This window comes from Acinonyx jubatus, chromosome C2 (genome assembly GCF_027475565.1).
Source record: "Acinonyx jubatus isolate Ajub_Pintada_27869175 chromosome C2, VMU_Ajub_asm_v1.0, whole genome shotgun sequence".
NCBI lineage: Eukaryota > Metazoa > Chordata > Mammalia > Carnivora > Felidae > Acinonyx > Acinonyx jubatus.
The window spans coordinates 148400718-148418091 of NC_069384.1; the positions used below are offsets into that span (position 1 = coordinate 148400718).

At 47.5% G+C, this 17374-nt stretch overlaps 1 protein-coding gene and 1 long non-coding RNA gene across 2 annotated transcripts; one reads left to right on the forward strand and one right to left on the reverse strand.

Annotated features, from left to right (window-relative positions):
- Positions 1–3084: 3084 nt before the first annotated feature.
- Positions 3085–5799, reverse strand: EIF1B (eukaryotic translation initiation factor 1B). The gene is made up of 4 exons (XM_027040755.2): positions 5537–5799; positions 4392–4555; positions 3895–3996; positions 3085–3487 (listed from the first exon to the last, which is right to left on the reverse strand). Exons 1-4 carry the CDS (start codon positions 5565–5567, stop codon positions 3443–3445), a joined length of 342 nt encoding a protein of 113 aa, XP_026896556.1. The 5' UTR covers positions 5568–5799; the 3' UTR covers positions 3085–3442.
- Positions 5800–5981: 182 nt separating this feature from the next.
- LOC113594134 (uncharacterized) lies at positions 5982–10729 on the forward strand. The gene is made up of 3 exons (XR_003414435.2): positions 5982–6191; positions 8662–8803; positions 10013–10729. It is a non-coding gene; the product is annotated as an uncharacterized LOC113594134 (long non-coding RNA).
- Positions 10730–17374: the final 6645 nt, after the last annotated feature.

Sequence of the window (17374 nt, forward strand, 5' to 3'; positions counted from 1 at the left end):
GTTGGAAATTCTCTCCCCTTTCTGGCACTAATTCCACTCTGAATGATTCTCCACGAGTGAGGAAATGCAGCCATTCCTCTGATTAATGGCGTTTCTTTTTCCAGGTTTCCATCATCCAGATGAAGGGAGTTAAACGCCAACATGGCCGCGCGAAAGGAGCTGTCAACGCTGAGGGCCCTTTACATGGTTTGACTCCTGCTTAATCGTAGCTGATTTGCTTGGTCCCTTGACCCCAGACAAGCATCGTGTCACCTGGCTACCGCCTGCCTGTCGAGCAGGGGCAGCTGGTTGCAATCCCTGCAGATGAAGATTCCCTTGGTTTTCGTTATGGCAGGGCCATGCCTCCCTTGTTCTCCCCGCCCCCCCCCCCCCCCCCCCAAGGAATTCTGGCTTGGTAAGGGGAATCCTCAGGAGCCCCAGTGGAACAACCCTAATGAGGTTGTGGGCAATCTGGTGAGGCTGGTTTTTGCACGAGCTACCCGTTCCTTTAGATGGAGCCCAGCCGGTGGCAGGTGGCACACAGAAATCTATTCACGTTCTGTGTTTCTTACTTCCACTGCCATGTGAAGAGTCGCCCCCTTCCGAGGATGCTTGAGAACAGCCACTGTTACTTGAATCCTTTGTACCTGGAGCCGGGCTGCTTCTCCAGGCTTTCCTCTGCCTCAGGGCTTCTGAGATCTGAGGGCAGGGGACGTCACTGCTAGTGGCCCTTTCCTCCAGGCTGCGCCTCAACCAAAGGTTCGTTTCCTAAAGGCTTCGCCAAGACCTCTGCCAAGTCTAGAGGTTCAGGGACAAATGTCCTCGTCCTCTATTCAGTATTTTCCATGTTGCGTCCTCAAAGTACAGACCACTTACGACACTGCAGATCTAAATACTCCCACACCAGAAGCACAAGGAAGTACGCCCCTCGGCTAGTTATTTTCGGTGCGTTTAAGACGCGATCTATTTTCCCTCCTTGGTTATACAATGCTGCCTAGTCCCTCTTGCCCCTGAAGCAGACAAGCACAGTTAGTCCTGTTCCTGTGCCTTTACGTACCTCTAAGGCTCTCAGAGGGCTTTTCCACGTGAGGGTGATGTTTATTCCAAGTTCATCCTTTGATGAAGTTTCGGTAAAATTGCAGAAATCCGTAGCTCTTAGTTACGTCCTTTCTTTCCATGGCATCGCAAACACCAGAGAGGAAAGGGCACATGATCTGTTCTTGCTCTAAGGATGGGGATTGCCTTACAGGTGAGAAGTCCAATCAGGTATCTGGGGCTCACAGGCTAAAGGGAGGTCGAGAGAGGTGCTCCTCAAAAAAAGCCAGTTTTGCTCAAGGTTTTTGATCCATGCGGTGGGAGTGGCCTGACGCATTGACGATGGGAGAGCTTAGCTATGGGAGCCCAGATGAGGTCCCTTTTTATCTGAAGTTTCCCTCTTCCCTTTTTTTTTTTTTAACATTTATTTATTGCTGAGAGAGCATGAGCAGGGGAGGGGCGACAGAGAGGGAGACAGAATCCGAAGCAGGCTCCAGGCTCTGAGCTGTCAGCACAGCTGGACATGGGGCTCGAACTCACAAGCCGCAAGATCACGACCTGAGCAGAGGTTGGATACTCAACCGACTGAGCCACCCAGGGACCCTTTCTGTGTTGTTTTAAGTCAATTCTCTCCTGGGCAATAGTTTGACTCGACTTTAAATATGCCACAATGAGGGGCGCCTGGGTGGCACAGTCGGTTAAGCGTCCGACTTCAGCCGGGTCACGATCTCGCGGTCCGTGGGTTCGAGCCCCGCGTCAGGCTCTGGGCTGATGGCTCAGAGCCTGGAGCCTGTTTCAAATTCTGTGTCTCCCTCTCTCTCTGCCCCTCCCCCGTTCATGCTCGGTCTCTCTCTGTCCCCCCAAAAAATAAACGTTGAAAAAAAGATATTAAAAAAAAAAATACGCCACAATGAAAAGGCAACTCTGGAATGTACCTGTTAACTCAGGTTTCTGCTTTATCGTTTTCATAAACTGTTTCCACAGCACCTCTCAACTAGAGGTGGAATCATTGTAAACTGTTACGGATGGAAAATTGAGGATTGCTCAGTGAAGCTGAATAATGCTCAACAGCTCAATCTTCTTGTTCAAATTGTACTGTTTTTCAAAAATGAGCTTGCTCAATCTGGCACCGTGTTCTGGTATTCTCACTTAATAGGACCAATCTTAAGCAGTAATGGGGTGAGAAAGTAAGTCTATTACTTAGTGTCTTTAAAAGGTCAACTATGGGGCCCATTTTGCTTGTCCAAAAGCAGTCCCCTCAAAATAGGGGCAAAGGTTCAGCTGGTACACAACTGGTGGCCCACGTGAGACATCGCTCACATCATCATCAGGCCGAAGAGGACACACTTGTGGACGCGTCTTGGCAGAATGGTTTCAACGGCATGGCTTATGTAACCGAGCAAATTATTACCATCCACCATCCACAGTGGAGTGTGGAACTCGAGCTGCAAATCTATTTCTCACACTGTCCCCAATCCCCTGCGAGATCACCCACGGCTCTCACTTCCTGTGGCGGAACACATACCGAAGCCAAGATGCAGCGAAAGAACACGGATCTTCTCGCCCGGGAGCCCTGAGCGGGCACCCCGATGCCCAGCACTCCCGGCAAGATAATCTGCACCTCGTCTTCCATCTGTAGGACAGCGACACCAGCCACCAACACTTGCAGGACAGCGCATGTGACTGAACTTATTTGGGGTCGGGAGCCTGCTGTATCATCTGGACTTAAGATTCATGTGGGTAGTCCAGTTACCGCAAGAAAAACACACAGAAGAATTCTACGCGCTAATACCTGGGAATTTAAACTGTACTTCCTATTTTCAAACTTTAACACCACCTTCTGATAAATCTTGCCTCTGGCTGAGCTTATACTCCAGTTCTCATTCTCATCTGTAAGTCAGTAAAGGAAGAACACAGGTTACATAACAAAGGTTCCCCTCCGGCTTTGGGTTTAACAGCAGGTGAAAACTAAGCAGAAAGAACACTTGCAGAAGGAGAACTCCAACTCTGAAAGACAAAACCTGCGTATTTACTTGCTTAGATTTGGGAGCCTAACTGCTCACAGAAGGATTCAGAGATGTTTCTTTATTGTCAAGCTGCAACATACATGGTTTAATACAACAAAAAAGCATTTAATCAGGTGAAAAAGAAGCCGAACAATAAACAAATAAACACTCAAAACAAAATATTTTCCATTGGAAACATGTTAGGATGAATACGGGGTTTCGTTACCATCTTACTGCAATTTTCTTGTGTGTTACTAGCCTACATACCCCATGTTTTCTGTAATCATGCACGTGTGAATGGGAGTTTGAACGATTAAATACATGAAAAGTCCGTTTACTGCAGAGAGTCATTTCACGAGGCAGCCACACTGGGTTTAGAGGACAAAATCATTCAAGAAATTCTCCACGTCTTCGGGTTCGTTTTAGAATCCATGAACCTTAAGCTGTTCCTCCTTGACAATGCCAACCTGCAAAACAAATGTAACAGAATCGCTCTGAGGGATGCAGGACTTCAGCCCTAAGAAAACGTGGAGCCCCGATGATAAAACAATCAGGGTTAACAGTCTGTTGCAACACTGTTCCTTGTGGCGTTTACCCTTAGCAATTCAATAAACGCTTACACACCTTGACGTGCCCCAAAACTGGCTGTGCAGATACAAGAACGGTCACGTCATTCGAATGAGAAAATAAACCAAAGAAGGTTCCGCTGCCTTTAAAGTAAGTACCGACACTGTATTTCTCTCTCAATTAACGGATTTACCTCATTCACGTAATTTTTTTTTTTTTTAAATGAAGTAGGAGATAATTCACATTGTCCTTGAATACAATTTTGGAAGCAATGTCAAGGTTGTACATAAAGCACCCAATCACTCACCTCCAGGAGAAACTGGCAAATGTTTTTTCTTTGGTCACCTTGAAGCTGAATAACCTCTCCGTACTCAGGATGCTCAATCACAGTACCATTACAGGCGAATTTCTGGAGAAAGAGATGTGTCACACAATGGAGTCAGATACAACAAGGAGGTTTTACTTTGACCATTAAGACCCATACCATTTGAGTAGAGCTGATCATGTTTACGTTTGGTCTCCCCAACACTCCCAAATTAATTTGCAAGTGAATCAGCAGGAAACATTTTACTTAGAACACCAAGAACGGAGTATTCCACATCTCGTTTGGTTTGAAAGCCATTCACATCTCAGTTTGAAATGGGAGGCCACCCATAAACGCCTGGGTGTTAATTACCAGAACCAACAGGCTTTCCCTTCCCCAGGCCCATCGTTTTCGCCCACACTGTTGGAGTCGAGTAAGGGTGTCCTGCTCGGAAGCGCATCAGCAGCTGTGGTTTAACCTTTTCTTCCCAACACCTTTACCTTTTTGAAAGCTTTCACAAGTTTCTTTTTGTCATAATCATCTGCGATGCCCTGGACAGTAGTCAGTGTCTTTCTGCCGTTCCGTTGCTGGATTCTTATATGAATGTAATCCTCAGTCCCTGCCGGGAGTAAGTCGTCACCCTTAGTTGCATCAGCAAAGGGGTCTGCAAAGGGACACACACACAAAATGCCAAAGCAGAAGAATTACCTTCCAGAAAGTGATTCCCCGGTGTACGGCCCACTACGATCCAGGCCAGCGGCAAAGAAGGTTCTAGTGCCTCTGCTGTTTTTGCGGGTGGGGACGGGGCGGCGATGGGGGTGGGGCATTACCAAAACCTCCAGGCAAGGTACTCTCGCAGAAAGAGGCGCATTTGAACGGCCGATGCCCCCCCCGCCCCCCCCGACATCCGACTAGAAAACGCTATTCTAGGCAGACTTCTCGGGGAGCGGCGTCCTCTAACGGGGGGGGGGGGGGGAGATTTCAAAAACACGATTTTACAGCTACGATAAAGACGTGCGTCATCTCGCCTACATTCTGATGACAACAGAGGCACTCGAACGTGCCCACCGCAAGCACTTAACCGTGGCCGCGTCTGGAAGCAGCGGAAAGGAGAAACCTACCCACGTCCACGCACAAGCACGAGCACGGGTCTCCCTCCCCAAGGGCGTCATTTTACAAATTACTACGCCAGCCGAGGAAGCTGGACCGCGGGCCCGTGACCCATCGGAAGCCGCGACCCGCGTCTCCAGCCCGACGCCCGCCGGAGCTGCTGGGCATCGGCTCCGACCGCCGAAGGACGCCGATCCCCGGGGGGCCCGGCCCCGCGGCGCCCCGCGGGCGGAAGGGCAGGTCCAGGCGCGGTGGGGGCAGGGCCCAGGCGCGGTGGGGGCAGGGCCCGGGCCCGGGGCTCCGCGGGGAGGGCCCGGCGGCCGCGGCCGTCCTCGGGGAGGGGGTCGCCAGGGGCCCAGTCGCCATTTTCTGGGCGCCGAGACAAAGCCCCACTCGGGGTGCGGGGAGGGCGGCGGGGGGCGGGGTGGGGTGGTCCTCGGGGCTGCGGGGCGGCCGGCGGCCCCGCCGAGGGCGGGCCGGGGCGGCCGGCAGGCGCGCGGGGGGCGGCGGGCAGGGGGCGGCGGCCGGATCTTACCGAAAGATTGGAGGTTCTGGATAGTGGACATGCGATACTAGTGTGAGGCCGGTGAGGGGATAAAATTCCTGCGGGGCCCGCCCGGATCACCGTGTCTGGAGGCTGCAGTGGCGAGAAAACGTAAATAACTAAGGAGACGCTTTGCCCCGGGGTTGCGACTCGGCTGGAGCGGCGGCGGCGGCGGCGGAAGCCGGGAGGAGGCAGGAAGAGGCGAAGGAGGAGGCGGAGGAAGAGGCGGCGGCCACGGAGGCGAGGACGCGAGAGAAGAGGCGGCGCTGTGGCTTCTCCCACAAAATGGCCGACGGAGGCTATTTAGCCGCGCCCGCCGCCCCTCCCTCGTGACCCGCCCGCGCCGGGCATCCTGGGACTTGTAGTTTTCTCGAGGCGGCAGAGCCCGTCCAGCACGGGGCCGGTGGGCTTCCGGGACCGCAATTCCCGGCAGGGAGCACTCCCTCCAGCGCCGGCGGCCGGGCCGGGAGGGTACGGGGGCTTCGGCGCCGTCGGGGCAGAGCCCGCGGGGTTGTGGGGGGAGGCTGTGCACCCCGTGCCTCGCTCGCTCTCCCTGACTCCCCTTCTCTCGCCGTGCAGCTGCGGCGCCGAGGGGTCGGTGCTGGGTGCACAGTCTCCATCACTCACCGTCGAGGCTCGGGGGAATGTAAGTAAAATCGGGGTGCAGGAGCAAAACAAGCACCCCGGCCCTGGTTTGGGACTCGTCGGCCGCCGCTCAGCGCCTCTTGCGTCGCAATTCCGTCCCCCGACTCCGACCCCCGTCCCTGGTCCGCAGCTGTGGGAGCCAGCTCCGAGGTTGGAGGCGAGAGAGCTTCTCCGCCACCCCCACCCCCACCCTCGCCCCGGGTGGGGCCTCCCCCCCCCCCCCCCGTTCCCTACGGGCGGTTGTCCAAGTCCAGCGTGCATCTCCCGGAGGGCTTGATGAAACACGGATTGATAGCCCCGGGTGCGTTTCAGGGCTGCGGTGTTCCCCGAGAGCCAGCAAATTGGCAAATGTGACAAACTGCCAGGAGGCGCAGATGCTACTGGGCCTGGACCACGCTGCACACTCACTGCCCCGCTTCACCAGGGGCCCGGCGTCCAGCGGGGGGCCAGGGCTGTGTCATCCGAACGTACCAGAAAAGCAGCCTGTCAGCTTGGGACACAGGACCTTGAACAGGACAGGTGCCAGGCGTAAATGGAAGGCGAGCTTGGCAAATTGACTGATACAGAGTCGGGTTCCAGGACTGGAATATCGTTTCCAGCGAGCTACGGACAGAAAACAAACCTGAGACTTTGGGAATGGGCTCACCCAGGCAGGTGCTCAATTGTCCAACTTGGTTGGCTTTCTGGAAGGAAAGAGAGAGACTAAAATGTAGGGATTCTTAACCTGTTTTTGGTGCCATGGCCGTCTTGTGAGGCCCATGGACCCCTTCTCAGAATAATGCTTTAAGCGCATAAAACAAAACATTGACGATTACAAAGCAAACTACGCTTCTCGAAATTAAAAACAAACGTTGATAGCATAGTATTGTTTCTTTACTAACGCATTAAGATCTAGCACCAGGTGTAATGACAACTAGATTTCAGAGAGACGATAAAAGATATTTTGACATAACTGTAACATCAGAAATGTAACATGAAAACACCTGTAACTTCTATTAGTGCAAAGAGGCAGGTTCTCCTAATATTGTGGTGAATATTCATAATTGGGAAATGCTGAATTTTGCTTAGAGGTTAGCGAAAATGTAGATGTAATCTCTTTTCCCCATCCATGTTTTGGGATTCCCCACAACCCTGCAGTTTTGTCTATGGACCAGGTATCTGTAGACCCCAAGTTAAGAATACCTGGCTTTAATAATCTTTTCTAGTTAATGATGACAGGTACCACTTACTGAGTGCTTACTATTTGTCTGTTGGACTTATACGTAATATTATTACGTATTTTCGTAGCCATTCTGTGATTTAGTTATAACTATTGAAAAGATGTAGGAATGGAGGCTTTCCTAGGTTAAATAATTTGCCTTAAAAATTCAAATTCTTAACTCTCAGGTATCTTACTACAATTTTGGTCTTCCAATCTTGATGTAAATGAGTAATACTTTTTAAATACAAACTTAGGTATAAGGTTTTAGAGCTGGTTCCAAAACAAGGAGAATCAGGCATTTTTTTTGGTTGCCCATTTGTTGATTACAACTATGATGGTTTGTGTTCTTTGGTTTTAACACCTCTGTAAGCATGTTTTAAAGTAATTTTTAACACTACTGTAATGAAGCACAGGACGTACAAAATGCATATCTCTTTCTGTTTTCTTTCTTAGCCATTTTATATTACATTGTTTCTCAGAAGGAGACAAGGGTGGTTTAGTGAAGAATAAAATAACAAAGGTACATAGAGAAGTTAAACACACACACACACACACACACAGTATCTTCGGGATTTCATGATCATTACCCCTGGGAGAACTCCTTTCTACTTCCTAGTGTTGTGTCAGAGACCCCCAGGACCTCAGAAATCTTTAATAAAAGGCAATCACATAGGTTAGATACAATTATCTTAAAAACTCTTCCGATTTTCTGGTCATTGGTAGGCCTGTTTTAGGCTTACACTGTCTAATACAGGGACCACTTTTCACATGTGGCCACTGGGCGGGGACTTGTAGTGTGGCTGGTCCAAATTCATACATGTTCTAAGTATAAAGTATACACTGGCCTTTCAAAGGTTTAAATTGTTTCCATTTCATTTATTTCCTTTTCCTTTTTAAGATGTGGCTACTAGAAAATTTAAAATTACACGTGGGTTGCTCACTGTTTCTATTAGGGCTGGTTTAGAGTAGAAGGGTTGACCTGTATGTAAAGTTACCGTAAAAGGAATAAACTGAAGCATTTAAAAACTACTCTTTTTAGTTCTAACAGGTACTGGCCTAGTTGAACGTGATTATATCCCGCCTTATTTCAGAAAGGATTATAGATCACCTGCAGGGAAAAAAGAATATTGACTAAAGGAATCAGGAAAGAATAGAAAAAAGGTAGAATGGTTGAAAAATAAAAGCCCCAAAGCTAAAGTTAGACCCCAGGTCTGGATCTTAACTGGTTAAGACCAAGGGAAAATCAATGAGAAAATTTGTATGTCTACAGGATGAAAACATACCAGTTGTGCAGGAGGAATGACTTTGCCCGGCCCTGAGCCACAGCAGATGTTTCTCTTGGGTCCTCATAAAGGAGACACTGTGATGTCGTGAACAGCATCCCCAGCAGTTTGCCTACCACGAAGACAATGGTGGGTTTTATGCGGCTCTTTTTTATATCTGCTAGTTATGAAGATGTACTGTCTGGTTAGAACCTTGGGTCCTCATCCATCCTTCTGTGGCAGGCGGGTGATAATGCGCCACTCAGATTCCCTGCTTCAGCATGCATAATTGACCAACAGCCCCAGACACTGGGCTCTGAATTCTACCTTGCTTACTGCTGAGGCCACACTTCCCACCCGCTGCTCCCAGCAGATGGCTGTGCAACAGGGATGCCGGTGCGGGCTGTTCTCCAGATGTGGGACTCAACTGATGGGCACCTTTCCTCACGGACTCTCCATTGGCCTGGGTGAACTTTCCTAACCTTGGGCTGAGGTCTGAGTCTCTTATCCAACCCTTCTTCCCTCCTCCTTCACAGGGTCACCTCCTCTGGCTCCTCCCTCTTTCCCCCACACATCCTGCGCATCTAAACCCATGTCAGTGTCTGACTCTCAGAGGACCCACACTGGTACACTAACCCCATGCTGGGTGGGACACAAGGTTCAGCTTCTGTGGTCTACTCTCGCACTAAGCTCAGAGGCAACAAGAAGGGACCCGAGCGTCAGGCCATCTTCGTGCGATTCCAGCATGTGGTTGCTTGTAGGGTTCCGGCTTGCCTGAATCTTCTCTTCTTTCCCTTACCTGCATCAGATGCAGAGATGCAGTCCTAAAGAAGCTACTTAAAGGTCCCTTACAGTCACATAAGCCGATCATCCCCTGTAACAAATTCCTTTCTATATATTTGTGTGTGTTCAACTAGAGAAGTAGAACCGGCAAGAGATACACACAGGCGCTATTCCCAGCCCTGTGTGGGGTATTGCGCGCTGTTCCCCTAACCTTTTGGGTGCTTTCTTCCTAAGCTCCACATGGTTGCCTTATATTCATGTGCTGATCAGTATCCTGCCAATTACTGGAGGAGGGCCCAAGAACTCTTCAGAGTTCCCCCTTTCTCGGAAGCTCTTTCCAGGACTTTTGTCTATGAACTCTAGCTGCCTTGGACTCGTCACTGTTTCTACTTAGCTTAGGGAGTCTGCTGGGCTCTGCCTGTGTTTCCCTCCAAACTCTTTCAAGACAGTGAGATGCGGTGGTCACAGGGCTCACCTCACTTGTTTTTCATCTTTTAGGGATCGCTATCCTTTGACATAGAGTTTCTTGAAAATCCGTGGTGGCTCATATTGTGTCCTTTGTTTTGGTTATTTTAGGTGGAGAGTAAATTCAGGAAATTCATCTTGGTTGACAACAAAAGTCCACTACATGTATTTGGAATAAATGAATGAGCTTCTCCTTGGCGTCCAGCCTGAGGTTAAACCTTTCGCTGTGAAGGTGTCCCTTGCCATGTGGATGTGCTACAGTGGTGAACACATGTGTGTGCAAATTTTCTATCCACCGATGGTGCACATTTCTTACAGTACTAAAAACTGGTCCTTCAGAAGACCTTTATAAATGTGTATTTCTGTAAGTGCTATTTTGTAGCAGGGAAACTTTGGGTTGCTTTATGGCAGAGAAATGAATCAGCCTATAAATTACGTTAACTAAATTCCTGTTGTGTTAGTCTGCCCACCTATCCACTTTTATACCTGAGACCTTGAAAATTTTCTTAGTTATTTGCAAGTACTGTGTAGGGAGTTAAATATACTATGAGTATTTGGTAAGTGTGAGTTGACCCACTTTATGGCTAAAAAGAGAAAACGGGTGCCTGGGTGGCTCAGTCGGTTAAGCGTCTGGCTTCAGCTCAGGTCATGATCTCGCAGTCTGTGAGTTCAAGCCCCGCGTTGGGTTCTGTGCCGACCGCTCGGAGCCTGGAGCCTGCTTCGGATTCTGGGTCTCCCTCTCTCTCCGCCCCTTCTCTGCTCATCCTCTGTCTCTCCCAAAAATAAAAATAAAACATTAAAAAAAATTAAATAAAAATTAAAAAAAAAGCAAGAAAGCATATTCTGAGCTGAGGCATGCACTAAATGACCAAAGAAAATTGCTAGTAATATTTTGCATATTCCATGTGGGCCAGGAGATGTGCTAAGCACTTTACGTTACTGTTTTACCGTTCATAATAATTTTGTGAGGTGGGTTTATTATCCTGTTTTACAGATGAGGAAAATGAGTCTCAGGAAGTTGATTACTTACACACACACACACACACACACACACACACACACACACACAAGAGGGGTATTCCTTCCTCAGGAGTCTGTAGCCAGTAAATGGCATAGCCAGGATCTGAACCTGGGTTTGTCTGCCTCCAAATTCTATGCTCTTTATCCTATATTCTTACTCCTTTATGGAGGTTAAGCATACACTGTGAGCCACACTATGTTTATTAGTATTTTTACAGGGAAAGAATAGGAAAATCTGGCCAGTTGAAAACATGTAACACATGGACCAGGAAAGTACAGTTCCAGTGGTTGCTGATAGATGCCCTAAAATCACTCACGAATATAGGTGTCACTAAAGCTTGTGTCAAACATACACTAACGCCAATTTTTCATAATGCCAGGGTTTTCGTTGCTAACATAGCAGGTGTAAAACCACGGTGTTCTCATTCACTGGGAATAAAAAAGTGATTGGATCTCCTCTTCATGATAACCAAGCTCATATTTCTCAGTTCCGTGACCCTATCCAAGTTCTGAAGCAGCCCTGAAACTCCTCCCTCCACGAAGGGTACAAGTTCATTGGCCAAGTGATAGCATCAGGCAGCCTGGTGCTGTGACAAGATACACATATTTGAATCAATTAGGGAGTAATTCAGTATGTGCTGGGGGCCCACTCATTATTTTTTTGAACGTGAATTAGTATATTCACTAAAATTGTATAAAATTTAGGTTTATTCTCTTAAGGACAGTATATGAGTTTCTAGCTTATCTTTAAAAAATTCAGGAACACTGGTAGCAGTTGCTCTACCTTAGCTTAGGGACAGTTCTTGAATTTGTCACAATACCTATTATTTCTTTAAATTTCTTTTTTAATGTTTATTTATTTTTGACAGAGAGAGAGAGAGAGAGAGAGAGAGAGAGAGAGATAGAGCATGAGAGGGGGAGGGGCAGACAGAGAGGGAGACACAGAATCTGAAGCAGACTCCAGGCTCTGAGCTGTCAACATAGAGCTCAATGCCGGGCTCGAACTCACGAAGGGCGAGTTCATGACCTGAGCTGAAGTCGGACGCTCAAACGACTGAGCCACCCAGGTGCCCCAATACCTATTTTTCCTTTTTTAAATGTTTACTTACTTATTTGGAGAGAGAGGGCGCACAAGCAAGGGAGGAGCAGAGAGAGAAGAGAGAGAATCCCAAGCAGGCTCCACGCTGTCAGCACAGAGCCTGACGCGGGGCTCGATCTTATAACTGTGAGAGTTGGACACTCAACCCACTGAGCTGCCCAGGTTCCCCGACAATTGAGATTTCTGTCTTCCCTTAAGAAAAAAAAATCTACGTTTATTGCTTGTCTTCAAAAAAACAAAAAAAGTCAAGGCTGATCCGTAGATACTTCACTTCTGATTGCCCAGGCAGTGGGATGATGTTAATGGAATTGTGATTAAAAAAAACAAACAAACAGTGAATTAGGAAAATATTAGAAAGCGGTGGAGCCACTCATACCTGGATTATTCCACTTTAGGGGGCATTTGGGGAAGAGTTTAGTACCGAGTCAAAGAGTGGGGTCCTGAAGGAAGGAATTTGTGTTTTGTATTAAAAAGTTAAAATTGAACCTTTTGGCTTGAGAGAGCATCTGGTGGTACAGAGTTTTTGGCTCCTCTCCTGACTTGGGTTAGTCCAGCGTGCATAATACATCAGCAATGCCATGCTGTGTTGTTTCGCTGTTCTGTGCCCTGGGATTTGTGGCAGAGATTGTGGGTTGCTACCTAGTATCATTCTCCCCTTCTTTCGTAGCAAACAAAACCCAGTTTCATTCTGGGTTGCAGCGTGCCCAGCTAAAAGAATATACTCCATTTCAGTTGGCCTTGCTAGATGTGGCCAATGCGGTATAGGCACAAATGTTGAGTGGGCTTTCTAAGAATTCACTTAAAGGAAGCCGACTCGGTTCAGAAAAGGGCCCGGTTTGCCCTTCTCTCTTCTTCCTTCCTGCTGCCTTGAATGGAGACGCGATGTTGGAAGTGTGACCGCCATCTTGGACGATAAGGTGACCTCGCCATATGGTTGTGCTGCCGCCGGTGGCTCAGAATGATAGAGGGAGCCTGGGGCCACGGACTGCCTGTCTCTGGTCTTGTTACGTGACAGAAGGAAGCGCACGTGTTTAAGCCCCTGCTATTTTGGGTTTTCTGTTCAATGAAGGGGAACCCAGCCTGCAGAGTGCTGCTGCCCCAGTGGAAACCCCCGGACCCAGGGAAGCTGGGCGTGCACCTTCCCGGTGCCCTGTGTTGGGGTTGTCTGTGGCATGGATCATGCCTTCTGTGCTAGCCGTGATCCAGAAGTGGGGCCCGCTCAACGTGGGCTGTAGGAGGATGTGCTAGAAACAAACTGACAGTATGTTACATTGTGTCTCCTGACATGTCAGAGGCCACCTGGCCGGGCAGATGTCCATCAACTGTCTTGGGCCCATCACATCTTTGCCATAAACACTGGTGACAGATGGCATCCTATGGGAGTTTTAAGGGGAAGGGTTGGTGAAATTTAGCCTTGTTTATTGTCTGCCTTATAAACAACGCGCCTGGACTCTCCCCATGGACCTGGAAGCAGAGTCCGTAAAGCTCAAGTTTAAAAAGTCTTAAATAAACATTCTTTGGCTTTTTAGAATTTGGTTGTATTTGTTGGAGGGTCGACATCCAGCTGGTGTACGTGACTGCATCCATACAAGTCGTTAAATTATTAAAATACGCCCATGCTGGTCGGCAAATAGTTACTGCTCAGCCCCCCCAACGCCCGCTCGTCCCTTTGGACCTCTTCGACCATTGCATGAACAAGCAACGAAAAGAGCAAAATTTCTCCTGGATTCGGGCCCTCTGCACTTTTAAAATTAGGCATCTGAGCTCACAGTGCTCATTTTGCCAGCAACGTGTTCGTTGCTGCCCAATTTTTGTCAGTCGTTTGATTGAAACACTGTGGAGGGTATTGTTCTAGATGTTCCAGAGTCCAGCCCTGGATCAAATCAGGTCAGCAGAGGAACTGAGAACGGGTATATTGTTTCAGTTTGTTCCTGCCGCCTCCCACCCTCTGCAGAGCGGGTCTTGCTGAACTGTTTTGGGTGATGTCATCAGCCTGTGCTGAGAGACAGGGAAGGGACCGGCACAAATGACTCTCACTGTCATCTGTCTTACAGATCGTTGTCAAGCTGTGTGTGTTTTTTTTTATATCACAGTGTCTATTTATAAGAATCCTCAGAGACTTGTTTCACTGGTTTTAGAAGCAAAACAGTTGTATTACTCCGGGAAAACTGTGTTTTTTGGTTTTTTTTTTTTTTCAATCTTACAAACCTGTCTATAAGTGTCCAATTTTCCCTTCTCCCTGTCTTTGTAAGTATACTTATTACAACCTTTCTGGCATGAAGCAGAGAAGAAACAAAGGGAGGAAGGAAGGGAGAAAACACTCAAAAGTTACGGAAAATCAAAGTAGATAGGTGATCAAAGGAACCCAAATACACAGGCATTTTATGTTTTTTTTCCTCAGCGGAATTCCAACACGAACTCATCACGGATTTATACCGAGTAACAATTAGGAACTTCGCTTTTCAAAGCTGTGAAGTACAAACAGGAAGTACCTGAAGAGGATGTTCTTTCTAAACGCCATGTCTGGGGACACTTCTAAGCTCTTCTTTCCACCATGTTTTTGCAAATAACCACTTCAGTGCAGTTAGGGCCTTTGTAGAATGATACCTGGACACGTTGCTTTCATTCGAAGGTAGGCACAGTAACAGTGTCTTTGTTGGCCTTGATCTGCATTTTGGCAAACAGGGAGAGCGCAGTTCGTGATTTCCATAAACAAGGAATCTAGGCGTATCCAAGCACTGCGTCTTCTGAGATTACTGCTTCCCTTTTTCCTTTTGTTAGTAAACTGATTCAAGTCCAATCCCACGGGGCTCTGGGCCGTCCTGCACCCTACCTACGATTCCCAAGGATTCTCTGGCGGTCTGCATTCTCCTGGTCCTCTCCTACTTTCAGTTCTGACTGGCGGAGTTCTTTGCCCCTCTTCCTCCCTTACTTCCCTAAACAGTGCTAACACAGGGTGAGAGCGCATAGCACTTTTATGGAAAAATCGGAGAGAACCCAAGAGGCTACAGCATTGCACGGGCTGGGGATCAACGTCCAAGTTCAGGGTTAGGCATCATTGCCTCCTGAGACCCCTCCCACTGCCATGTGACCCATCCTCTCCCCGTGTTCCGGGCAAGGAAACCACTCATCAGGGGAAGGTGAACGTTTTCTGGTACCTTATCCTGCAGAGCAGTTTTAAATGCCTCCCTCAATCCCCCACCCATCTCGGGGTAGAGGCCTTGCTATGCTGGAGTCCCATTACATAGCAACAGTAGCAAAGGGCGGCAATGTTGTAGGTTATATTTTGCTTTAAGTTCTGGAAAAGCAAATTCTTGGGCAGCGCTCCCTCTCCACCAAGCTGGATCCAGGGATTGTGGGGCCTTATGGTTTGTGGGGAGGAATTTGGAGGCTGTAGTAAAATAGACACTCTTATCAGGTATTTTTGGGCTGTTTACAGTAGAGTTTGCTAATCAAAAAAGTCCGTTAAAGATCTATAGCAGCGATAGACATACTATGTGTTTGCATTTTACTAAAATATGTAATTTGATAGTCTTTCAATATTGGGCTCAGGCCTTTTTTTTGATGATCGGCTTACTAACTGGAGCTCCCTGGGATCACAAATTCTACCAATAACACACTGGTTACAGTGTCCTCTTTTTGTGTTTTTAACGTAAGCGCTTAAAGAGTTTTTTTAAGCTCTCAATGCAAACTCTGTCTAGATTTTTATGACTACTTCCCGCTAACATTTGTTGGTTTTGTTTGTACTTTACTTGACCGTAATTTTCTTCAGCGATTTGCTTTTATCTCATTTTTCCAAAGTAGCCCATGTATTTATCCTGGATGTGACGACCGTCTTTCTGTGTGCACTCACTTACTCAGTTTTATTATAGTTGAATTAGATAATTGCAGTGACATGTAAAACCTGCACAAACAGATTTGGGAGCAAACACGACTGACTCCTGGTGGGCATGCGTTTCACGTGGTGGAGACCCGGCCAGACTGGGCAGCAGCATCAGGGTGGGGTGATCGACGGAAGGAAGGGGTCGAGCAGCCTGGAGAGTTGGTTAGTGAAGGTCCATCATGGGAACGTCTGAGCAGATTCATATCAATAACCAAAGGCCCAAAGGCTCACTCTGTCTACCACATACATGGCTTCATGGATGTAACATCACCTCTCTGAACCTCAGTTTCATCTGTAAATTAATGGGGGGAAAAAGAGTACTTGCCAAAACGGCCTGCTAGGAAAATCAAATGAAGCGATGTATGTAAATACGCAAGGCCCTTTTGAAATAGTAAAATAGGTTTTAAAAAACAGGTTTTTAAAATTCATTCACAGTAATTGAGAGCTGTGGGGAAATACTTGTCTGGACTCTCTCCCACCTTTTATTTTGTTTATGATGACCGATATTCGTGATTTTTTAATTTACCTGGAGCCTTATGTGACATGGAGAGGCTCAGTCACTTGTAAATTGTTGTCCTGGAGATGAGTTGCCTGGTCCCAAATGTAAATACTAGCCTTTCCAGATTTCAGTTTAAGAAATAAATTTGGTTCCAGTTAGACACCAAGACATGTGATGGTTTATCTGGCAGGTTTTTTTTTTTTTTAATGTTTATTTATTTTTGACAGAGAGAGAGAGAGAGAGAGAGAGAGAGAGCATGAGCAGGGGAGGGGCAGAGAGAGAGGGAGACACAGAATCTGAAGCAGGCTCCAGGCTCCGAGCTGTCAGCAGAGAGCCCGACGTGGGGCTCAAACTCACGGACCACGAGATCATGACCTGAGCCGAAGTCAGACACTCAACCGACTGAGCCACCCAGGTGCCCCTATCTGGCAGTTTTAAGGCCACCAAACAGAAGCACGACTTGTTCCCTATATTATACATATATTTCAACGTCTGAATCCTAAGACTCTAAGCATACAATCATTCTGGCTAAAAATGTCCAAACCAGAGCATTTATATATATATTATTTTATTAAATGAGGGTAAATAAAGCAGGTGATACTCTCTTATGTTTACGTAGCAGGACCTTGAGGCTAAGAGGGGGGTTAAGAATCTTGTTCATGCTCACACAGCTTCAAGGCTGAGCCTTGAATCCAGGGCTTCTGATCCAGTCTCATGATGACTTATGCTCTAACTCCCTCGTACTGTTTGGGCAGAAATTGGATAAACATACCTCAGTGATGCACAGAGCTGGAGCAAACGGAAATAATTACAGAATGTCTGAAAAGTCAAGAAACGTAAGGATGAACTCATTTTTAGAAGCATATTAATTACATTTTCAAATAACGTTTGAAATAACATTTGAACTCATTTTTAGAAGCATAGTAATTACATTTTCAAATAACATTTCAAATACATTTTCAAATGCTCCTA